General features: G+C 38.9%; 1 protein-coding gene across 1 annotated transcript in view; it reads right to left on the bottom strand.

Moving 5' to 3' along the window:
* The window catches only part of LOC123519807 (serine-rich adhesin for platelets-like), a 108,901-nt gene that overhangs the window by 59,242 nt on the left and 27,531 nt on the right, over positions 1-22,128 (bottom strand). Inside the window, exons 10-12 of the mRNA XM_045281325.1 lie at positions 21,137-21,264; positions 20,394-20,753; positions 15,642-16,101 (exon numbers count right to left, since the gene is read on the bottom strand). Coding sequence (XP_045137260.1) covers positions 15,642-16,101; positions 20,394-20,753; positions 21,137-21,264 — 948 coding nt within the window. The remainder of the gene's footprint in view (positions 1-15,641; positions 16,102-20,393; positions 20,754-21,136; positions 21,265-22,128) is intronic.

The raw sequence follows: 22,128 nt of genomic DNA, 5'->3' as shown, positions 1-22,128 counted from the left end.
CATTTGTATCTCGAGGTATTACTGCATTTTTTACAAGTATTAAGTCGAACTTTTGCGTTCCACTACAGAAAAGTTCGACTATTTAAACGTTTGAGTATTGAGTCTCCACTGTATGTAGTTACCGTATTTTACGGCTTGCAAGACGCTGCATCTTGGAAGACGCACTCTAATATTTGAAAGAAATTTCTAAGAAAAAAAGTCATACTCATACAAGAACGCATTCACCATATACCCAACCACTGAACACAAAAACATAAGAAGCAAGGAGTCTGCAAGACACTATTGTTTCACCACTCATTACAAATTTGCTGGAGCACTCACCACAAATTTAAAACTATGTAAATAAAAACACCTTAGGTAAATACATATACACAGTGAAACAGTCCATCTCCTCGTATTAGTGGCAGGCGACAGCATGTTTTGGACCTGTTGTTTACATTACGGAATCACTTGTCTGATCGCCAAAACCGAACACGTCAGTGCTGCAGTTTGTATTTATTTTATTTTGCAGTCGAGCTTCATAGGCTTTATCAATATGAATACAATTCCCAAGTGGAGTTTTGACTCTTGCTTGAATGAGTAAGCCACTTGGATGTTCTATTAATAAAGGTATAAAGGCACCTGGCATGATGTCTGTGCGTTCGTGTGCATGTATGTGTGTGTTGCAATGAGACGAGGAAGCAGCCCGTTTTCTCCACACGCTGAGTAGGCTGCAGGAAGGATTGTGGTATTGGAAATACTTGTAACACCTAAGTACTGAGTTTACACAATATAAAAGGCTAAATTAAATGGTACTTAACCTAACATCATAATGTAATGACTCAACATACAAATCCAGGTTGCTATCTGTCAAGTGTTCAAGCTCACTTGAGGTTGGATGCTGCCTTACAATACAACATTCATCTTGAAAGATGCACTAGTATTTTTCAGGGTATTTTTTAGGAAAAAAAAGTGCGTCTTGTAAGCCGTAAAATACGGTAAGTAATACTTAACGGGTCAAATGAAGTCAAGTCACAGGAAGCTAGAAATACAAAAGCAGGCTGGCAGTTATAGAGTTTACCAGAGAGAAGTATGAATGATTGAGAGTATAGGTTAACTCTTGGATTAGAGAACTGGACAGATTAAGGGTGGTAAGAAAAAGAAAGCCTTGAGCAGCAAGGCCGCAGGAGGGAAGGCATCTAGTTAGCAAGATCTGAAGAGCAGTTAGCATGAAAATAGCAATAAAAGATAGCAAGAGATGCAACATTCTGGCAGTAAGAAAGACACTGAAGACAGTTAGTCAGAGGAGGGGAGTTGGTGACTAGAAAAGCTTTTGATTCCTCCCCATCTAATAAAACAATATGAGTGGAACCTGCCTAAACATGCAAAGAGTACTCCATACATGGACAGATAAGGGCCCTTCTACAAAGTTAGCAGTTAAAGGAGTGAGAAAAACTGGCAGATATGCCTCAGAGCGCCTAACTTAATACCTAACTTAATAGAAGATGTTTTAGCAAGAGATGAGATATGAGGTTTCCAATTTAGATTATGAATAAAGAATAGACCAAGAATATTCAATGTAAAAGAAGGGGACAGTTGAGTGTCAATGAAGAAGGGATAATTGTCTGAAAGGTTGTGTTGAGTTGATAGATGGAGGAATTGGGTTTTTGAGGCATTGAACACACTAGGTTTTCTCTGCCCCAATCAGAAATCTTAAAAAGATCAGAGGTCAGGCATTCTGTGGCATTCTTGCAGGAACTGTTACCTTCCTGAAGGGTTAGTTGTCTCTGAAAAGATGTGGAAAGGTGTAGGGTGGTATCAGTGTTAAGACTGGATAGGGCAAGAAGTTTGGTTAAGATGATCATTAATGAATAATAGGAAGAAAGTGGGTGACAGGACAGAACCCTGAGGAACATCACTCTTAATAGATTTAGGAAAACAGTGGCCGTCTACCACAGCAGCAATAGAACAGTCAGAAAGGAATGAAGCTTGAGATAAAGTTGCAGAGAGAAGGATAGAAACCGTGAGAGGGAAGTTTTTAAATCAAAGCTTTGTGGCAAACTCAATCAAAAACTTTTGATATGTTTAAGGGGTATGGTGAAATTGGATTTGTTGTGATTTTTTTTTTTTATTTATTTCATTTCTGAATATTTTTCACTCATCTGGTGCTTGAGACCATAAATTATCGTTCTGTGGTGTTTAATTGCAAAAACTAAATGACATTTCTCCCAGGAAGCCATTTTAAATGTCCTGCACTCCTGCATCATCACCTGAGTCATGAGGAAAAAAGCAAGTATCACTCAATGTTTGTTTCAACGTAATAGATTTTATAAAAATATTTCTCTTGATAAATTTCACCCTATGGCCTCCTTACCATCACCAGAGAGAGGGAGTGTGCCACATTCCCTCTTCACAGTCCATATGTGGTGAGACATGGAGGGGATAGGTAGGCATGTTATAGCTCTGTACTTTTTCAGTAATAATGTCCTTACAAACATGAATTGACAAAATTTAGAATCAGAAACTTGAAGAAGTAATAAAGCAGCCAAGACAACAAGAAATAAAACACGGCTGTTGCTGATAGCTGTGATAAGCTACATCTGAGATACGTGTCATCTTCACTACATACACATGGGCCACAACGCGTTGCCTCACCCCACCACCACCACACTGGCTTGGCTGGCTTCACACATGTTGTAAGCTGCCTAAGCACTTGTTTCATGACTAGCTTTACCATCACAACTAGCCTATTATCATTATACAACCCAAAAAAATCATGACAACAACTAAAGATTATTTTGACACAGAGATATGAATTTGAACCAGACAAGTAATAAATAACTTCATAGTGTCCCTGTCTCACCTCAACACACTAATCAAGACTCAGATATGTCATAATACAGCAAATTGCCATGACATTGCTGATGCTGCCTTGCAACACCCAGACTTACAAGTGAATAATATTTTCTAGAGATGCATTATCAGCCTATCATGCTCCAGGAAGTCACCATTGTATACACAATCATGAGTGAAAATTTCATGTCAATCAGATGAATACAAATAGCAAAACAAGGACGAAATTAGAAAAATCTTAAGGAGCAAATATCTAATAGTTATTTTTTACACTTACAAAATTTACTCTAAATCAGTATAATCTCTGACCCATCTTCATCTGTTATCATTTTAAAGAACAAAAGTTGCATATATATATATATATATATATATATATATATATATATATATATATATATATATATATATATATATATATATATATACACACAAAGTTTCTATGGTAAAGCAATTAACTGAAAATTGAATTTTGAGAAAATAAAAAAAAATGGAAAAAACAAAACATTGTTTGTATCTCCTATATCATTAACCCATACTTAATGAAATTTATAGAATAACCTACAAGTACACCCACAACCAACATACTAAAGTTTCAAGCCAATTGGACTTACTATAAGCGAAATATGACCCAAGTTAGGTTAATTCACAAAGCTCCTTCCCAACAGCAAAAGTTTGACCGAAATCTCTAAAAGGGGATGACCAAGACTCAGAAAGGAAAGCCAGATCACCAGAAGAGCAGCCTTGGTAGAAGCCATAATGGCAGTCAGGTAGAACATTGTGAAGTGACAGATGTTTTAGAATTTTCCTATTGATGATAGATTCAAAAACTTTAGACAAGCAAGAGATCAAAGCTATAGGGTGGTAGTTTGAGGGATTAGAACAGTCACCCTTTTTAGGAACAAGCTGAACGTAGGCAAACATTCAGCAAGAAGGAAAGGTACGCTGATAGACAGAGCTTAAAGAATTTTGCCAGTCAAGGTGCAAACACGGAAGCATGGAGAAACAAGCCTAGAATCATACAAGATAGAGCTATTAGCAAAAGTTTGAGAGAAAAGTTCAGCTTTAGAGACAGAAGCAATGGCAGTGATGCCATCAGGATGAAAGAGGGAAAGATGAAAAAGTATAGTTATTAGAGATGTTTTTGGCCAGATCCAGAAATCTTGAGGGGAGTTGGAGTTTTAAAGATTTTAACATGAAACAGTGGTTGGGAAGTTGAAAAACAAACTTGGTATGATTCCAAGCAGAAATATAAAGAGCACGAGATTCAGGTGATAGAAGGCTCAAGTACCTTTTGTGGGCAAGCTCTCTATCATGTATAGCATGAGAACAGGCTGTGTTAAACCAAGGCGTAGTTAGAAGGTTTGGGTTGAGGAAAGGAATAAGGAATGTACCCCACCATGCCAAACACTATCACTTCTGTTATGTGCTCAGCACACAGAGATGGGTGTCTCACGTGGAAATAGTAATCATTCCAAGGGAAATCAGCATAATACCTCCTCTGGTCCACCTAACTAACAGAAGTGAAACCCCAGAGGCACCTCCACTTAGTGGGATCCCGAGGAGGGATTGGAAAAATAGGACAAGATACAGATGAGATTGTGATCGCAAGAGCCCAACAAAGAGATAACAGCATAAGCAGAAGGATTAAAGGATTTTCATGCAGGAGGGGCACCTGGCCAAAGTCAACAAAAATTGGAAAAAAGAAGCCCACTACAGTCTAACAATTTTATGAAGATCATTTAGGTGTTGGCTTTTTCAGGGATTTCCCGGCCTGCAGCACTGTCACACATGTACCAATATGCATCTCAACTCAGGTACTTAATACTTCATAACTGAATGGTGTTGTAGTACATATACATTGTGATGCTCTAAAAAGGCAAGTTAGAGTAATTTGTGTTTATTTTTAAATATATTTTGCGTTGTTTTTGCAAACACAACAATACTTGACAATGTTTCCTCCGAGCGTTGTCACATCCCTTTGGGTGACCAAGTGAGGTCACAGGTCAAAGTGATCATGTTAATCCATGGGAGAGAGAGAGAGAGAGAGAGAGAGAGAGAGAGAGAGAGAGAGAGAGAGGTGGTGTGTGGGAAGCAAGGTTCTCATTAACATATAGGCTCTAATCCCATAATTTGCCCAGCACAAGGTTTGGCAGGCACGCTGGGAAATCCCTGAAAAAGCAAATGCCTAAACGATCTTCATAAACTAGTCAGACCATAGGTTAACAGTTCCCTTAAAGATCATATGAGTTATCTAAAATTCAGGGACAAATGTCATGAAACCTCCCTTTTAAAATAAGTCAAGTCATAGGAAGATGGGAATACTGTTGACCTTTGCTAACTCAGACAAATGGGGGGAACGGCTGGTCCGACAAACATGAGTGTCCAACATACAAATTCTACCCCCGAACAACAAAAAACGGGCGGGTAGTTCAACTCGGACTTTAGGGAGGGTGGTGCAGAATTTATTTTGGGATTATTGCTTCTCTGAAACCTTCAGACCCTACATTACTACATGGTGTGGTTTTTTTTTATAATTAAATACCCTTGCCATCAGGAAGCCATTTTTAAATGTCTCATGTAGTTTCGTCACGCCCTAAAAAATTATGTATCACTTAATACTTGTGTCTACGCATAAAAATTTATATCAACATTTTTCTCTCAATAAATTTTTACCTTTGGTCTGTCTCTCTCTCTCTCTCTCTCTCTCTCTCTCTCTCTCTCTCTCTCTCTCTCTCAGTGACTCAGTATGTGGCCAGACGTCTCAAATTCTTTAGAAATAATGTCCTTAGAGGCACAAATTTCAGGACCATTAGAATCAGAAACATCCAGAAAAGAACACAGGAAACAAATATATAACTACAGACAGCTGTGGCTGACAGCTTGACCTTGAGCCCTCACCTCCCCTCCATCAGGTGTGTTATCTCACCCTCCCAGACCCTCACCTCACCTCACACCACTTCACACCTTCTCACTAACACGCTTTTCCACCCCTCTGTCCATATCACAAGACTGCTATGATATTTTCAAACACTATTTTTTTTACTAACTTCATCATCACAACTACACAACATAACACACAATAAAACATAAAAGATTACGTTTCGACAGAAGTATAAAGCTGGACAAGATGAGTAATTATTACTTCATAGTATCATTATCTCACTTAAACACAATAATAATGACTCAGTGTCCAGTTCAGTCGTAAAACAACAGATTTCCGTGATGCTGCTGATGGCTTTTTCAAAATCCTCATTGCAAAAAGTTTAGGGGAATCAACCAAATGAATTAACAATTTTTTTAGGTTTCATTTCCCTCTACAAGGTTGAACACGTGTCTGCCAACCTCTTCCATAAAACGAGCCCTAATTGGTTTGTGACCATGACCTGCTACCCTGTCCTCACCTGCTCTCTCCTTCTAAAGACACAAGGGGAAAAGTGACAGGGGAAAGGAAAGAAGGAGACGAAGGCAGTAGTGATTAGCACCTCTCTCTCTCTCTCTCTCTCTCTCTCTCTCTCTCTCTCTCTCTCTCTCTCTCTCTCTCTCTCTGTGTGTGTGTATTTACCTAGTTGTAGTTTTACAGGGCCTAGGCTTTATGCTCGTGTGCCTCCGTCTCCATATCTACACTTATCCAATTTTTCTTTAAAACTATGTACACTCTTTGCTGACACCACTTCCTCACTCAAACTGTTCCAAGTCTCAACACATCTTTGTGGGAAACTAAATTTTTTAACATCTATCAGACATCTTCCCTTCCTCAGTTTCTTACTATGCGATCTTGTGCTTCTAATGTCATATTCTTCTCTCAGGATCAGTTTCTCATTATCCACTTGATCCATTCTGTTAATCAATTTATAAACTTGTATCAGATCCCCTCTCTCTCTCTTCTCTGTTCCAGGGTTGGTAGATCCATAGGTTTTAGTCTCTCCTCATATGTCATCCCTTTAAATTCTGGAAACATTCTTGTAGCCATTTTTGTAGTCTCTCTAATTTCCTTATGTGTTTCTTTTTATGGGAGTCCACACAACTCCTGCATATTCCAATCTAGGTCTTATTTTAGTACTTATCAATTTCTTCATCATTTCTTTGTCCATATAGTGAAATGCTAATCCAATATTCCTTAGCAAATTATCGTCTCTCTGAAAATTCTATCAATATGGCTTACCGGTTGATTGTTTTCTTCCATTGTCACTCCCAAGTCCTTTTCCTTTTTACTTTTTCTAGTTCTACTCCATCTCCCATCTTATAGATTCCCACTGGTCGTCTTTCACTTTTCCCATTTCCATGACATGGCTTTTGTCCACATTGAATTCCATCTCCCATTTTTACTCCATTTCCAGATCTTGTTTAAGTCTTCCTGTAGTATTTCACAATCCTCTTTTGTTTAATGACTCTGCACAGTTTCGCATCGTCCATAAACAGATTTATGTAGCTGTTCACTCCCTCTGGCATGTCATTTATATATACGAGAAAAAGTATTGGTGCCAATACTGACCCTGTGGCACTCTGCTGTCTACTGTTCTCCACTTGGACTTCATATCTTTAACTATCGTCCTTATTTCTCTCCCCAAGTAATTCTTCATCCATCTCAATGTGCTTCCTTTTAAGCCACCCTTCTCCTCTAACTTCCATAGTAATCTTTCATGTGGCACTTTATCAAAAGCCTTTTTAAATCTAAATAAATACAGTCAATCCATCCTCTCTCTCTTGTACTTTATCAACTATTCTAGAGTAGAAACTCAATAAATTTGTTACACATGACCGACCTTTTCTAAAACCAAATTGGCTATTTGATAATAATTTGTTGTCTTCAAGAAACTCAATCCATTGCTTCTTTATTACTTTTCACACATCTTGCATATTACACTAGTTAGTGATACCGGTCTGTAATTTAAAGGTTCTTCCTTCCTTCCACTCTTATATATGGGAACCACCTCAGCTCTTTTCCACTCCACTGGCACTGTTCCATTTTCTATTGAGCATTTTATGATGTTGTATATTGGACTTGCTAGTTCTTCCCTACATTCTTTCAGTATTCTGCCTGAGACTTCATCCGGTCCCATTGCCTTTTCCTCATCTAGTTCCGTCATCAACTTTTTTATTTCAAGCTTGGTTACTTTAATCTCTTTCATATAGACAGTCTCTCTATTACCCTGTGGTCTTTCAAATTTGGATTCCTTAGTAAAGACCTCATGAAATTTACTATTTAACAGTTCTGCCATACTTTTTGGGTCTTCCACCATTCCGTTCTCTCCTTTTAACCTTTCTATTGTTTCTTTTTGTCTTATTTTTCCATTTATGAATCTGTAGAACAATTTTGGTTGTTCCTTACATTTTTCGACAATGTCCTTTTCATAGTTCTTTTCTTCTTCCTTTCTCACCTTAGCATATTCATTTCTTGCTGTTTTGAAGTTTTCCTTATTTTCTGGATTTCTGTTTCTTCTCCACCTTTTCCATGCTCCATCTCGTTTCTCCTTTGCCCTAGCACATCTTGCATTAAACCAATCTTTCTTTCCTTCTTCTTTAGGTCTATATTTTGGACATATTCCCTGACCCCAGTTTTGTATATTTCCAAAAATAAGTTATATTTCTCTTGAACCGTTAATGAGTTTTCCATCTCCTCCCAGTTTACGTTTTTAAAATAGTTCTTGAGATTCTCAATATCAGCCTTTCTGTAATTTAATCGGTCTCCTTTGTATGATTCATCTCTATCTTCCTTTCCTTCTTCTATATCCATTTCTAATATTACATGGTCACTCTTTCCCAGTGGGCACTTGTATCATCGTTAATTGGTATATCCCTTGTAAAAACTAGGTCTTATCTTGCCGGCTCATCGTTTCCTCTGAATCTTGTGTTTTCCTTTACTCTTTGGACCATCAAATTATCTATCATTAGGTTCAGGAATCTATCTCCCAGGCATCTTCCCCATACCACTTTCATAATTTTCCCAGTCCACCTCCTTACAGTTGAAATCTCCTACCAATATCACTTTTCTCCTTTCCTTAATGATTCTTGTAAGACTCCTTATTGTGTCATCTATCATGTCTCTATATTCTTGGTTAGTCCATGAGTTTGTTTTGGTGGCACATATGTTCCAATGATTGTTAACTCCTTTTTATTAATATGCATCTTAACATACAGTATTTCTGATTTTCCTTCCCAAACTCCACTTGATTTACCACTATCTCCTTCCTTAACATCATCATGACTCCTCCTCCTCCTTTACCCACTCTGTCTCTCCTCCATATATTATACCTTTTATCTATGTCTATTTTTATTGCCTCATTTAACTTTGTTTCCACCAGGCATACAATATCTGGTTCTTCTTTCTTTATGTAATCTCTTAATTCTAATTTACTAGATAAAATCCCATCTATGTTTGTATACATCATTTTTAATCTCTTGTTCTTATCATTTTAGTTAAACTTGCTCCATTTTTTCTCTTCTTTCTCTTTTATATACCATTTCCTTATCCTGTCTCCTATAATTCTCCAAAAATGCCTTCTTCTCCTTCTCTGACCTTTCATTATTTTTTCTCTTGCTTCTGCCACCAGTTCATTGTGTCTCTTCCTTTCCTCCTCGTTTCTATTTTTCTATATATATATATATATATATATATATATATATATATATATATATATATATATATATATATATATATATATATATATCTTTGCAACCTTCTGTTTCTCTGAGTTTTGTTTTTCTATAAAGTACTTCTTCTGCTGCTGCTTGTGATTTTAGTAATATCTTAATTGGTCTCACTGTGTGTGTGTGTGTGTGTGTGTGTGTGTGTGTGTGTGTGTGTGTGTGTGTGTGTGTGTGTGTGTGTGTGTGTGTGTGTGTGTGTGTGTGTGTGTTTTTATATGCGAGGGAAACTTAAAAATAAATAAATACAAAAAAAAATTTTTAAATTAACTAAGTTCCCTAAAAGATTTCAAAGGAATTAGCCAGAAGACAGGGACAAATGTCTTGAAACCTCCTTCTTAAAAGAAAGTAAATCATACGAAGATGGAAATACATAAGCAGGCAGGGAGTTCCAGAGTTTACCTGAGAAAGGTATGAATGATTGAAAATACCGGTTAACTCTTGTACTAGAATTGGACAGAAATGGGATGAGAGAACGAAGAAAGACTTATGCAGTGATGCAGTGAGGCCATAGGAGGAAGGAAGGCATGCAGTTAGCAAGATCAATAAAGCAGTTATCATGAAAATAGCAATAAAAGATAGAAAGAGAAGCAACATTTCGGCGCTGAGAAAGAGGCTGAAGACAGTCAGTCAGAGGAGGAGAACTGATGAGACAAAAAGCTTTTGATTCCACCCTATCTAGTAAAGCTGTATGTGTGGAATTCCCCTAAACATGCAAAGAGTACTCCATACAAGGACGGATAAGGCCCTTGTACAGAGTTAGCAATTGGAGGGGCAAGAAAAATTGGCGGAGACGCAGTAGAACACCTAACTTCATAGAAGTTGTTTTAGTAAGAGATGAGATGTGAAGTTTCCAGTTAAGATTATCAGCAAAGGACAGACCAAGGTTATTCAGTGGGGAAGAGGGAGACAGTTGAGTGTCATTGAAGAAGAGCAGGTAATTGTCTGGAAGGTTGTGTTGAGTTGATAGGAGGAGGAATTGAGTTTTTGAGGCATTGAAAACTACAAAGTTTTCTCTGCCCCAATCAGAAATCTTAGTAAGATCAGAAATGAGGCATTCTGTGGCGTCCCTGTGTGATCTATTGACTTCCTGAAGGGTTGGTCGTCTCTGAAAGGACGTGGAAAGACTTAGGGTGGTATCATCAGCGTAGGAGTGGATAGGGCAAGAAGTTTGGTTAAGGTCATTAATAAATAATAGAAAGAGTGAGTGATAGGACTGAACCCTGAGGAACACCATTGTTAATAGATTTAGGAGAATAGTGGCCGTCTACCACAGCTGCAATAGAACGATTGGAAAGGAAACTTGAAACAAAGCTGCAGAGAGAAGGATGGAAACTGTAGGAGGGCAGTTTTGAAATCAAAGCTTTGTGGCAGACTCTATCAAAAGCTTTTGATATGTCTAATGTGACAGCGAAAGTTTCACCGAAATCTCTAAAAAAGTATGACCAAGAATCAGTAAAAAATGCCAGATCACCAGTAGAGTGACCTTGACGGAAGCCACACTTTTTAGGAACAGGCTGAATGTAGGCAAACTTCCAGCAAAAAGGAAAGGTAGAAGTCAATAGACATAGTTGAAAGAGTTTGGCCAGGCAAGGTGCAAGAACAGAAGCACAGTTTTTGAGAACAATAGGAAGGACCTCATAAGGTTCATAAGCCTTCCAAAGGTTTAGGCTAGAGAGGGCATGGAAAACATCATTACGAAGAACTTTGATTGTAGGCACAAAATAGTCAGAGGGAGGAGGAGAGGGGGGGACAAGCCCAAAATCATCCAAGGAGGAGTTTTTAGCAAAGATTTGAGAGAAGAGTTCTGCTTTAGAGACAGATGAGATGGCAGTGATGTCATCAGGATGAAATTAAAAAGAGGGAAAGAAGAAGTAATGTTATTGGAGATGTTTTTGGCCAGATGCCAGAAGTCTTGAGGGGAGTTTGAGTTTGAAAAATGTTGACATTTTCTATTTATGAAGGAGTGTTTGGCAAGTTGAAGAACAACAGACTTGGCATGATTCCAAGCAGAAATACAGAGTGCATGAGATTCAGATGAAAGGCAGCTAAACTCAGACTTTAGTCCCTGGGTGGGTCAGTCTGACTTATCGCAAAATCTAAGTTACCAGGGTCTGAGTTATTGAGGTTCAACAGTACAGAAGCAGGCAGGGAGTTCCAGAGTTTACAAGAGAAAGGTATGAATGATTGAGAATACTGGTTAACTATTGTATTAGAGCTGGACAGAATAGGGGTGAGAGGAAGAAGAAAGCTTTGTGCAGTGAGGCTGCAAGAGGAGGGGAGGCATACAGTTAGCAAGAACAGTAGAGCAATTAGCTTGAAAATAGTGATCAAAGATAGAAAGAGATGCAACATTCCAGCAGTGAGAAAGAGGCTGAAGAGTCAATCAGAGGAGAGGAGTGATGAGAAGAAAAGCTTTTGGTTCCACCTTATCTAACAAGACTTTATGAGTAGAGCCCCAACCAAACATGCAAAGAGTACTCCATACAAGAACGGATAAAGCCCTTGTATAGAGTTAGCAGTTGGAGGGATGAGAAAAACTGGTGGAGAAACATCACAACACCTAATTTCATAGAAGCTATTTTAAGATAAGGAAAATATCTAGAATGTTGAGTGTATCTCAAAGACAGTCAGGAATAGAAGTAAGATGTTACACCAGTTGCCCTAGGTAATGGAGGTTAGCAAAGTTGAAGGCTAGTTCACCAGGATGGTCAGTGAAGGAAAAGGACACCCAAAGCTGGTAGTGAACATTGAAATCTCAAAGGATGGAGATCTACATGAAAGGATAGGCAGAATGTGCTCCATTTTAGAAGTTAAATAGTCAAAGAATCCCTTATAGCAGGGGTGGCCAACCAGTCGATCGGTCGATCACAAGCCTGTTAATAATTCGTCCTTCAGAAGTTCCCATGTAAATAGCTGCAACAGCATATTCAAGTGCTCATGATACTTGGATTATTATAGTTTTTTTTTTTTCTGGGAATAAGTCATCTTTATTTTCATAACGATGGACATGTCTGAACACCATACAATTATTTACAAAGACAGATCACTCTTGTGTTATCATGCACTGGCAGCCTTTAAGTCTGGATGGGATTGGCAGAAACTGACCAGTGGACAGGAACCGTACGCATTCATACAGAAAGGTGATAGGTGATTGCTGTTAAACCTGATTTGTAAATTGTCATTACTTGTAGGGCCACTGTGTGCTTTTGTTAGTTTACAAATACTGATGACTGTTAAATAAAAAGTTGACTGAGTTAGGGTGTCTTGTCTACACCCATGAATCATACTGATAATTGTCAATGCAAATATTAACTGACATCTCTGTTCCCTTCGCAAGCCTCCACAGTTGTCAGCAAACGTTGAACGTGTAGAGGTGTTGGGATCAGTGTCTTGTAAAGAAATGTTCTGACAGCTTCAAATAGTCAAATAATAATGAAATATTCCACATAGTCAATATCAAAGACTGAAAAAGTGCCATTTATTTTAGTTCCCTTTCATTACATCAGTTGTAAAGTGTTGTTTACATTATTTCCTGCAAACAGCAGCGTCAACCAGTACACATCAGTGACTAGTGCTAAAGCAAAACTTGCCCGTGTAATAGCGGCTTAACACTCATGTAAAATGTTTTCATTTTCGAACAGGTTATTAACACGTTATTAGACATCAACTGAACTAAAATGAGTAGTGCTGGAGCTGGATCGAGTGATATGTCATATATCCCCAGCACTGGTGAGGAAAAAAAATCTTGAAAGGCATTTCAAAAGTCTTCACAAGAAGTATGACGGTGATTTTCCTCTCAAAAGTGATCTACGAAAAATGAAAATTCGAGAAATAAAGGCACAGTATTCAGCACAACAAGCCCTTTGTACAGGAGCGACTTCAAAATCAAAGGCAGCAACCATTGTATCGTTCAAGGTGAGCCAAGTACTCACAAAGCACAAAAAAACGTTTCAGGACGGAGAAATATTCAAGGAGGCTTTTCTAGAAGCAGCAGAATCATTGTTTGAAAATTAAAATAACAAGTCTGAAATAATGTCTGCTATTAAAGAAGTCCAGTTATCAAGAAACACTGTTATGAAGCACTGTGAATTTATGGCTGAGGGTTTGGGTGAACAACTGAACAAGGACATATGTGAGTGTGTCTTCTTTTCATTGCAGTTGATGAAACTACTGACATGATCGATACATCACAACTGTGCATTCAAAGATCTGAGCACAAAGGAGGATTTACTAAAGGTTCTATCATTAAAAGGAAAAACCCGAGGTGAGGACATTTTTCACACTTTCAGTGATTTTGTCAACAAGACACAGATGCCAGTAAACAAGCTCGTATCAATGACAACTGATGGAGCACCTGCAATGACTGGTCGAACCAGTGGATTCATTGCCCTTTGCAGGGGTGATGATAGATCTCCTGACTTCTTTAATTATCATTGTGTCATTCATCAACAAGCACTTTGTGATAAAAAGTTGAATATGACAGAAGTCATGGACATTCTTTCAAGATTGTAAATTCAATTCAGGCCAGAAGTCTTCATAGGAAACTTTCAAAGTCAGTTACAAGAAAGTGAAGCAGAACACTTTGATCTGTTGGTGCATACAGATATCGGGTGGTTAAGCAGAGGTAAATTTCTCTAAAGATTTAGAGATCTGCTACCTGGAATAAAAGTGTTTTTGACCTCAAAAGATTGGCCTTCTCATCACCCCCACATTGACAATGAAGAATGGCTGATGGATTTAGCATTCTTAGTAGATATAACTGGTATGTTGAATGAACTTAAGATTTGCAAGGAAAAGATAAGATTTGCAAGGAAAAGATAAAACTATAGTTGACATGATTAGTGCTATGTCAGCATTCAAATAGAAACTAAAACTAGTGTTTTCACAGCTACAGCAACATGCACTGAGAAATTTCAGAAATATGATGTCAGAACTGGAAAATCAAGGTTAACAATGTGATTAGTTTAGCAGTGGTCACTATACTGAACAGGTACAAAAACCTCGCCTCAGATTTTGACAGGCAATTTCAAGATATAGCAGCAATGGAACCTGTTGCAACATACATGTGTGTCCCCTTTGGTAAAGACACAGATGTTGAAGATAATGCATCTAGAATGGCCACATTATTTAACATAGATACATCTGAAATTGAAAATGAGATTTTGAAACTGCAAAATAATACTGAGATCAAATTTATGGCTACAAGAGGCAGTTTCTGGAACCTTCTCAGTGAAGAAAAGTATCCTAATGTCAGAAAATGTTCCATGTACCTAACAGCTTTTTATGATTCAATCTACCTCTGTGAATCAACATTTTCACACCTGAAATACATCAAATCAAAATACCAATCAACACTGTCATATGAACACCTGGATGCCTGCTTAAAGGTAGCAATCACCAACTACAGCCCTAAACTACACCAAGTTAGCAGACAGCACACAGTGCCAATCATCTCATTCATAATGTGTGTGCTTTGTAATCGCATTTTAACAATATATCACAATTGTAGCAGTGCAACAGTTACTGCAAAAAATATTCTCTCTCTCTCTCTCTCTCTCTCTCTCTCTCTCTCTCTCTCTCTCTCTCTCTCATACCTCGAGTGGGAGTAAGATGTTACACTGTTACAGTTACATTTATGGAATATGTTTGAATCTTAGGCTAGTAGATTGCTTCAGGGTAACTGTAGAAAAAATAGATCATATCTCACAAAAGGTTGGCCACCCCTGGCTTATAGTCAATGGAGTTAGGAGAGAGGTCGACAGCACAGATAAATTTAGTTAAAAAGTTACTATTGAGTCGAAGCAAGACGGTGGATAACTCAGAAGATTCAAGAACGTGTCACGGGAGCAAATCAAGTCGTGCACATAGATGCAACATCCAGCTTTGGAATGGAATGAAAATCAGTATAGAGAAAGTAGGAGGAAATAGAAAAGGTGCGACTGTCAGTTGCCTCAGACAGCTGTGTTTCAGTGAGGAAAATATGAGATTTAGCAGAGGAGAGGTGGTGTTCTACAGATTGAAAAGCAGATCTAGGAGGAGGAGGAGGAGGAGGAGGAGGAGGAGGAAAATAGAGAAAAACAGCCTGATAACAAAAAGAAGATAAGAGAAGAAAATCCTTTATAACCCCATAACTTCAGATTCCCTACAAACAAGGTTCTTACCATTTCTATTTCTTCTTCATCGTCTGCCTCCAGTGGCTCCTTTTTCTCCCTCTTTTCTTCCCTAGTGCTGGAGCGAGTCTTCACCTCTGGCCCTTCTTTCTCCTCTTTGATGCTGCTTGACCTTGTCTTCACCTCTCCACCCTCACCCCTGGCTGCCACAGCAGCTCTTGTCTTGGCCTCTGACCGTGGTGTCCTTGGTTCCCTTAGCTTCTCCTTTGTAGCTGTTGTTGGCTCTGATCCAGTGTCCCTAGAGTTTGACTGCTCTCTAGTACGATCCTTACTCGCTGATTGTTGCTCCCTCGATGAACGCTCTCTTGATGCAGTGGATTCCCTTGACCGTTCCCTAGCAGATGCTGTGGATTCCCTGGACCGTTCACGTGGCCCTACTGACTCCCTGGACCTCTCTCTGGTCATAGCTGGTTCATCCTCTAAGGTCTTCACAAGTTCATGTTTGACATTTCTGGAAAATTTGAATTCATCCTCAAATGAATGAAATACTATATATACTTCATTAATAATAAAAATAAAAGTTATGCTTTAAAGTGGAGTTCAGTATTTTTAACAAAAAAATCATTAAATAAAATTTTTTTTTTTTTTTTTTTTTTTTTTTACGTAGGGAAGAGGGCCAGCCAAGGGCAAAAAAAAAAAAGTAAGTTAGAAAAAAGCCCACTTGAGCGCTGGCTCTCCAAAGAGTACAAAAGTGCCAAAACCGTCAGCCAGAATTAGGGGAGCAAATGCCTCGATACCTCCCTCTTAAAAGAAGACAAGTTGTAGGAATTCGGAAATACAGATGCAGGGAGGGAGTTCCAGAGTTTACCAGTGAAAGGGATGAATGATTGAGCATACTGGTTAACTCTTGCATTAGAGAGTTGGATAGAATAGGGATAAGAGGAAAAAGAAAGCCTTGTGCAGCGTGGCCGCAGGAGGAGGGGAGGCATGCAGTTAGCAAGATCAGTAGAACAGTTACCATGAAAAAAGCGATAAAATATAGAAAAGGATGCAACATTTCGGCGGTGAGAAAGAGACTGAAGACAGTTAGTCAGAGGAGGGGAGAGACGAAGAGCTTTCGATTCCACCCTATCAAATAAAGCTGTGTGAAGAGTACTCCATACATGGACGGATAAGGCCCTTATACAGAGTAAGCAGTTGGAGGGGCGAGAAAAACTGGCAGAGATGCCTCAGAACACCTAACTTCATAGAAGCTGTTTTAGCAAGAGATGAGATGTGAGGTTTCCAGTTAAGATTATGAGCAAAGGACAGACCGGGGATATTCATTGTGGAAGAGGGAGACAGTTGAGTGTCATTGAAGAAGAGGGATAGTTGTCTGGAAGGTTGTGTCGAGGTGATAGATGGAGGAATTGAGTTTTTGAGGCATTGAAAACTACTAGATTTTCTCTGCCCCAATCGGAAATTTTAGAAAGATCGGAAGTCAGGCGTTCCGTGGCGTCCCGCGTGATCTGTTAATTTCCTGAAGTGTTGGACGTCTCTGAAAGAACGTGGAAAGATGTAGGGTGGTATCATCAGCGTAGGAGTGGATAGGGCAAGAAGTTTGGTTAAGAAGGTCATTAATGAATAATAGAAAGAGAGTGGGTGACAGGACAGAACCCTGAGGAACACCACTATTAATAGGTTTAGGAGAAGAACAGTAGCCGTCTACCACAGCAGCAATAGAGCGGTCGGAAAGGAAACATGAGATAAAGTTGCAGAGAGAAGGATAGAAGCCGTGGGAGGGCAGTTTTGAAATCAAAGCTTTATGCCAGACTCTATCAAAAGCTTTTGATATGTCTAACGCAACAGCAAAAGTTTCACCGAAATCTCTAAAGAGGATGACCAAGACTCAGTAAGGAAAGCCAAAAGATCACCAATAGAGCGTCCTTGAAGGAAGCCATACTGGCGATCAGACAGAAGATTGTGAAGTGACAGATGTTTGAGAATCTTCCTATTCAGGATAGATTCAAAAACTTTAGACAAGCAAGAGATTAAAGCTATAGGACGGTAGTTTGAGGGGTTAGAACGGTCACCCTTTTTAGGAACAGGCTGAATGTAGGCGAACTTCCAGCAGGAAGGAAAGGTAGAAGTCGATAGACAAAGTTGGAAGAGTTTGGCCAGGCAAGGTGCAAGCACAGAAGCACAGTTTTTGAGAACAATAGGAGGGACCCCATCAGGTCCATAAGCCTTCCGAGGGTTTAGGCCAGCAAGGGCATGGAAAACATCATTACGAAGAATTTTGATTGTAGACATGAAATAGTCAGAGGGAGGAGGAGAGGGAGGGACAAGCCCAGAATCATCCAAGGTGGAGTTGTGAGCAAAGGTTTGAGAAAAGAGTTCAGCTTTAGAGACAGAAGAGATGGCAGTGGTGCCATCAGGATGAAATAAAGGAGGAAAGATGAAGAAGTGAAGTTATTTGAGATGTTTTGGCTAGATGCCAGAAGTCACGAGGAGAGTTTGAGTTTGAAAGATTTTGACATTTCCTATTTATGAAAGAGTGTTTGGCAAGTTGAAGAACAGACTTGGCATGATTCCGGGCAGAGATATAAAGTGCATGAGATTCAGGAGATGGAAGGCTCAAGTACCTTTTGTGGGCAACCTCTCTATCATGTATAGCACGAGAACAGGCTGAGTTAAACCAAGGTTTAGAAGGTTTAGGTTGAGAAAAAGAATGAGGAATGTACGCCTCCATGCCAGATACTAACACCTCTGTTATGCGTTTAGCACAAAGAGATGGGTCTCTGACACGGAAGCAATAATCATTCCAGGAAAATCAGCATAATACCTCCTCAGGTCCCCCCAACTGGCAGAGGCAAAACGCCAGAGGCACCTTCACTTTGGGGGATCCTGCAGAGGGATTGGAAAAATAGGACAAGATACAGAAATGAGATTGTGATCGGAGGAGCCCAACGGAGATGAAAGGGTGACAGCATAAGCAGAAGGGTTAGAGGTGAGGAAGAGATCAAGAATGTTGGGCGTGTCTCCAAGACGGTCAGGAATACGAGTAGGGTGTTGCACCAGTTGCTCTAGGTCATGGAGGATAGCAAAGTTGAAGGCTAGTTCACCAGGGTGGTCAGTGAAGGAAGAGGAAAGCCAAAGCTGGTGGTGAACATTGAAATCTCCAAGAATGGAAATCTCAGTGAGAGGGTAGAGGGACAGAATGTGCTCCACTTTAGAACTTAAGTAGTCGAAGAAATTACTATAGTCAGAAGAGTTAGGGGAGAGATAAACAGCACAGATGAATTTAGTATGAGAGTGACTGTTAAGTCGTAGCCAGATGGTGGAAAATTCGGAAGACTCAAGAGCGTGGGCGCGAGTGCAAGTTAAGTCTTTGCGTACATAGACGCAACATCCAGCTTTGGAATGAAAATGAGAATAGAGAAAGTAGGAGGGAACAGAGAAGGGGCTACTGTCAGTTGCCTCAGATAGCTGTGTTTCGGTGAGGAAAAGAAGATGAGGTTTAGTAGAGGAGAGGTGGTGTTCCAGATTGAAAATTAGATCTAAGACTGCAAATATTGCAGAAGTTAATGTAGAAAAAGTTGAGGGAGGTGTCAAGGCATTTGTGGTCTTCAACAGGAGAGGTGTCCGACCTGGGGACATTTTTGGTCCCCTCCCCAGAGGGGGACTCCGAGGCATTGTTTATTTTGGGTCCCATTTTTCTTTTAAATTTCGATTTGGAGTGAAGGGTGTATGTGTGGTAAGTGCATGTAGTTTTGTGTGAAGAAGGAGAGCTGTCTTTAGAGGGTGGGCTGTGACTACCCCCTTGAGTTGTGAGACACTTGGGGGGGCTGTTAGACCTAGTAAGCCTACTTTACTTATCTGAACCTTTCTGTTAAACATTTATTTTTCTATGCTTTTTCACCCTTCTATCCTGATTCATAAACCTTTTTTTCAATCTCTTTCCTGTGTTCTTGAACTTCTATACTCATCATTAGTTTAGTGACATATTTCTTCCTTTTGACACATTACAGTACTGCCTTAATCATATCTCAAAAGCAATATCAGTACAGATATTAAGCCAAACTTAATGAATTTCACATCTCCCTTTCTTGATGAGTTGAGATCCATCATAAATAGGAGGCAAATGAGATGAGACAAGTCTTATTTCAATGCTGATGAAAAATAAAATAAACAGATAATGAGAGAGAGAGAGAGAGAGAGAGAGAGAGAGAGAGAGAGAGAGAGAGAGAGAGAGAGAGAGAGAGAGAGAGAGAGAGAGAGAGAGAGAGAGAGAGAGAGAGAGATTCAATAATGCCCCAATCAATCACATTAATTACTCTTTAGGCACCAGTCTTCAGACATGTTCATTCATTAACAGTTGCTTTTCTTATGAAAAATAATGTCAGATACTTTTCCAATTTTCTTGATTTAATTTATAGCTCACCAAATATTTGCTAACCAAATATTTTTTTCTCTCCTAACTTCCAAAAAAAATTGCACATGACTGTTATTCTACATCTCAGTTGAAATGGCACTACATAAGTTGCACACTAATACACTAATACATCAAAGAATTAAGGCCCATATCCTTTTTCTACATTGTGTGGCCAAGTATCTTCATTATTAAAGACCCATCCCCTTTAAATGACATCATGATCTTTGCCTTTATCCATAATTAACTTCAGTTCCATAGACTGCAAACCATTCTCTCCATTTTCTGAGATAAGCTTCTATCACTTCATCAAATATATAATAATGCAACCCAGTTTAATCATTTGAGCATTATAGCAAATCTAATAACATAACTCTGCAGCAAATACATACCTGCCACTCTTTGCTTCTTCTTTTTTCTTCTCTGTGTCTCTTTTTTCAGAGTCCTTTCTATCAGATTCCTTATCACCATCTTTTTTATCATCAGCCTTTTTGATATCATCTTTCTCAGCTTTTTTTCTGTCGGTTTTCTTTACAACTACTTGCGATGCTGTCTCCTCCTCATCCTTCTTGTCTCCCTCTTCCTCAGTAGAGTCACAACTGTCATTCTCCTTCTTCTTGGAGGTGCGTGGGGTGCGGTCACAGTCCCGGATAAGGCTACGGCCAGAGCGATGTCTCGTACGAGAGCCTCTAGGATTGCTCACCATAGTACAGCCCAGCTTACGATAAAATTCTTCAAAGCTCTGAAGGTACCTGCAGACCAGAATAGATGTTACAATTGTCACAAGATTATAGAAAATATTGTCATAAGACTAAGGGGATAGTAAACTATCAACCTAGCCATCTGTAAGGAGAGCATACAAACTCATAAAAATTAAAATAAGGTGGTTTTTTTTCTACCCAGCCACATATGAGAGAGAGAGAGAGAGAGAGAGAGAGAGAGAGAGAGAGAGAGAGAGAGAGAGAGAGAGAGAGAGAGAGAGAGAGAGAGAGAATATGACAACATTGAATGGTGCACTTTAACCATTAACTCTACAAGACACCACTAGATAGACACAAAGATATTAAAGTAGCGATGATCACCATCAGTAATTGTGAGTCTTAAAACTTTACTTTCAGTAAAATATTTTGCCCACCTCTTATAAGCTGCTTTAATAAGATTAGGACCTTGAGAACCAAGGGATTGCAGCTGCATCTTATTGGACACAACCTTCCACTGGTTCTGGTTCATTACTCGGTTGAAACCACCAAGTTTCTGCACAACCTGAGGAAAGAATGATTATGCATAATCTCACATCCTACCTGCATAATAAAAAAAATAAAAAATCATTCTAATCCATAGTGTTGAACTTTATCAGTGATAGGCGTCAGATTACTTTTTTTTCTTTTTCTTATCCCATTAAGAAAAAAAAGAAATAAAATAAAATAATAAAAAATAAAAACTATACTGCGACCCTCGTTAACTCAAGACTAAAAGAGGGAAAGGTTGGTCTGACAAACGCAAATGCCCAACTTATACAAATTCCTGAGATGTTAAAAAATATAGTTTCCCGCAGAGATGTATTGAGACGTGGAACAGTTTAAATGAAGAAGTAGTGTCTGCAACGATTGTGCATACTTTTAAAGTAAGATTGGATAAGTGTATATATGGAGACGGGGCCACACGAGCATAAAGCCCAGGCCCTGTAAAACTACTAGACAAATACAACTAGGTAAATACACACACACGTGGGAATCTATAAGATGGGAGATAGAGTAGAACTAGAAAAAGTAAAAAAGGAAAAGGACTTAGGAGTGACGATGGAAGAAAACAATCAACCAGTAAGCCATATTGATAGAATTTTTAAAGAAACATATAATTTGCTAGGGAATATTGGAGTAGCATTTCACTACATGGACAAAAAAATGATAAAGAAATTGATAAGTATTATAATAAGACCCAGATTAGAATATGCAGGAGTAGTGTGGACGCCTCAAAAAGAAACACATAAGGAAGTTGAAGAGACTACAAAAAATGGCTACAAGAATGGTTCCAAAATTTAAAGGGATGACATATGAGGAGAGACTAAAGGCTATGGATCTACCAACCCTGGAACAAAGAAGGGAGAGAGGAGATCTGATACAAGTC

The sequence above is a fragment of the Portunus trituberculatus genome, chromosome 46 (genome assembly GCF_017591435.1).
Source record: "Portunus trituberculatus isolate SZX2019 chromosome 46, ASM1759143v1, whole genome shotgun sequence".
Taxonomy (NCBI): domain Eukaryota; kingdom Metazoa; phylum Arthropoda; class Malacostraca; order Decapoda; family Portunidae; genus Portunus; species Portunus trituberculatus.
Note: the sequence above shows the minus strand (reverse complement) of the source record. Positions and strands in the feature narration are given on the sequence as shown.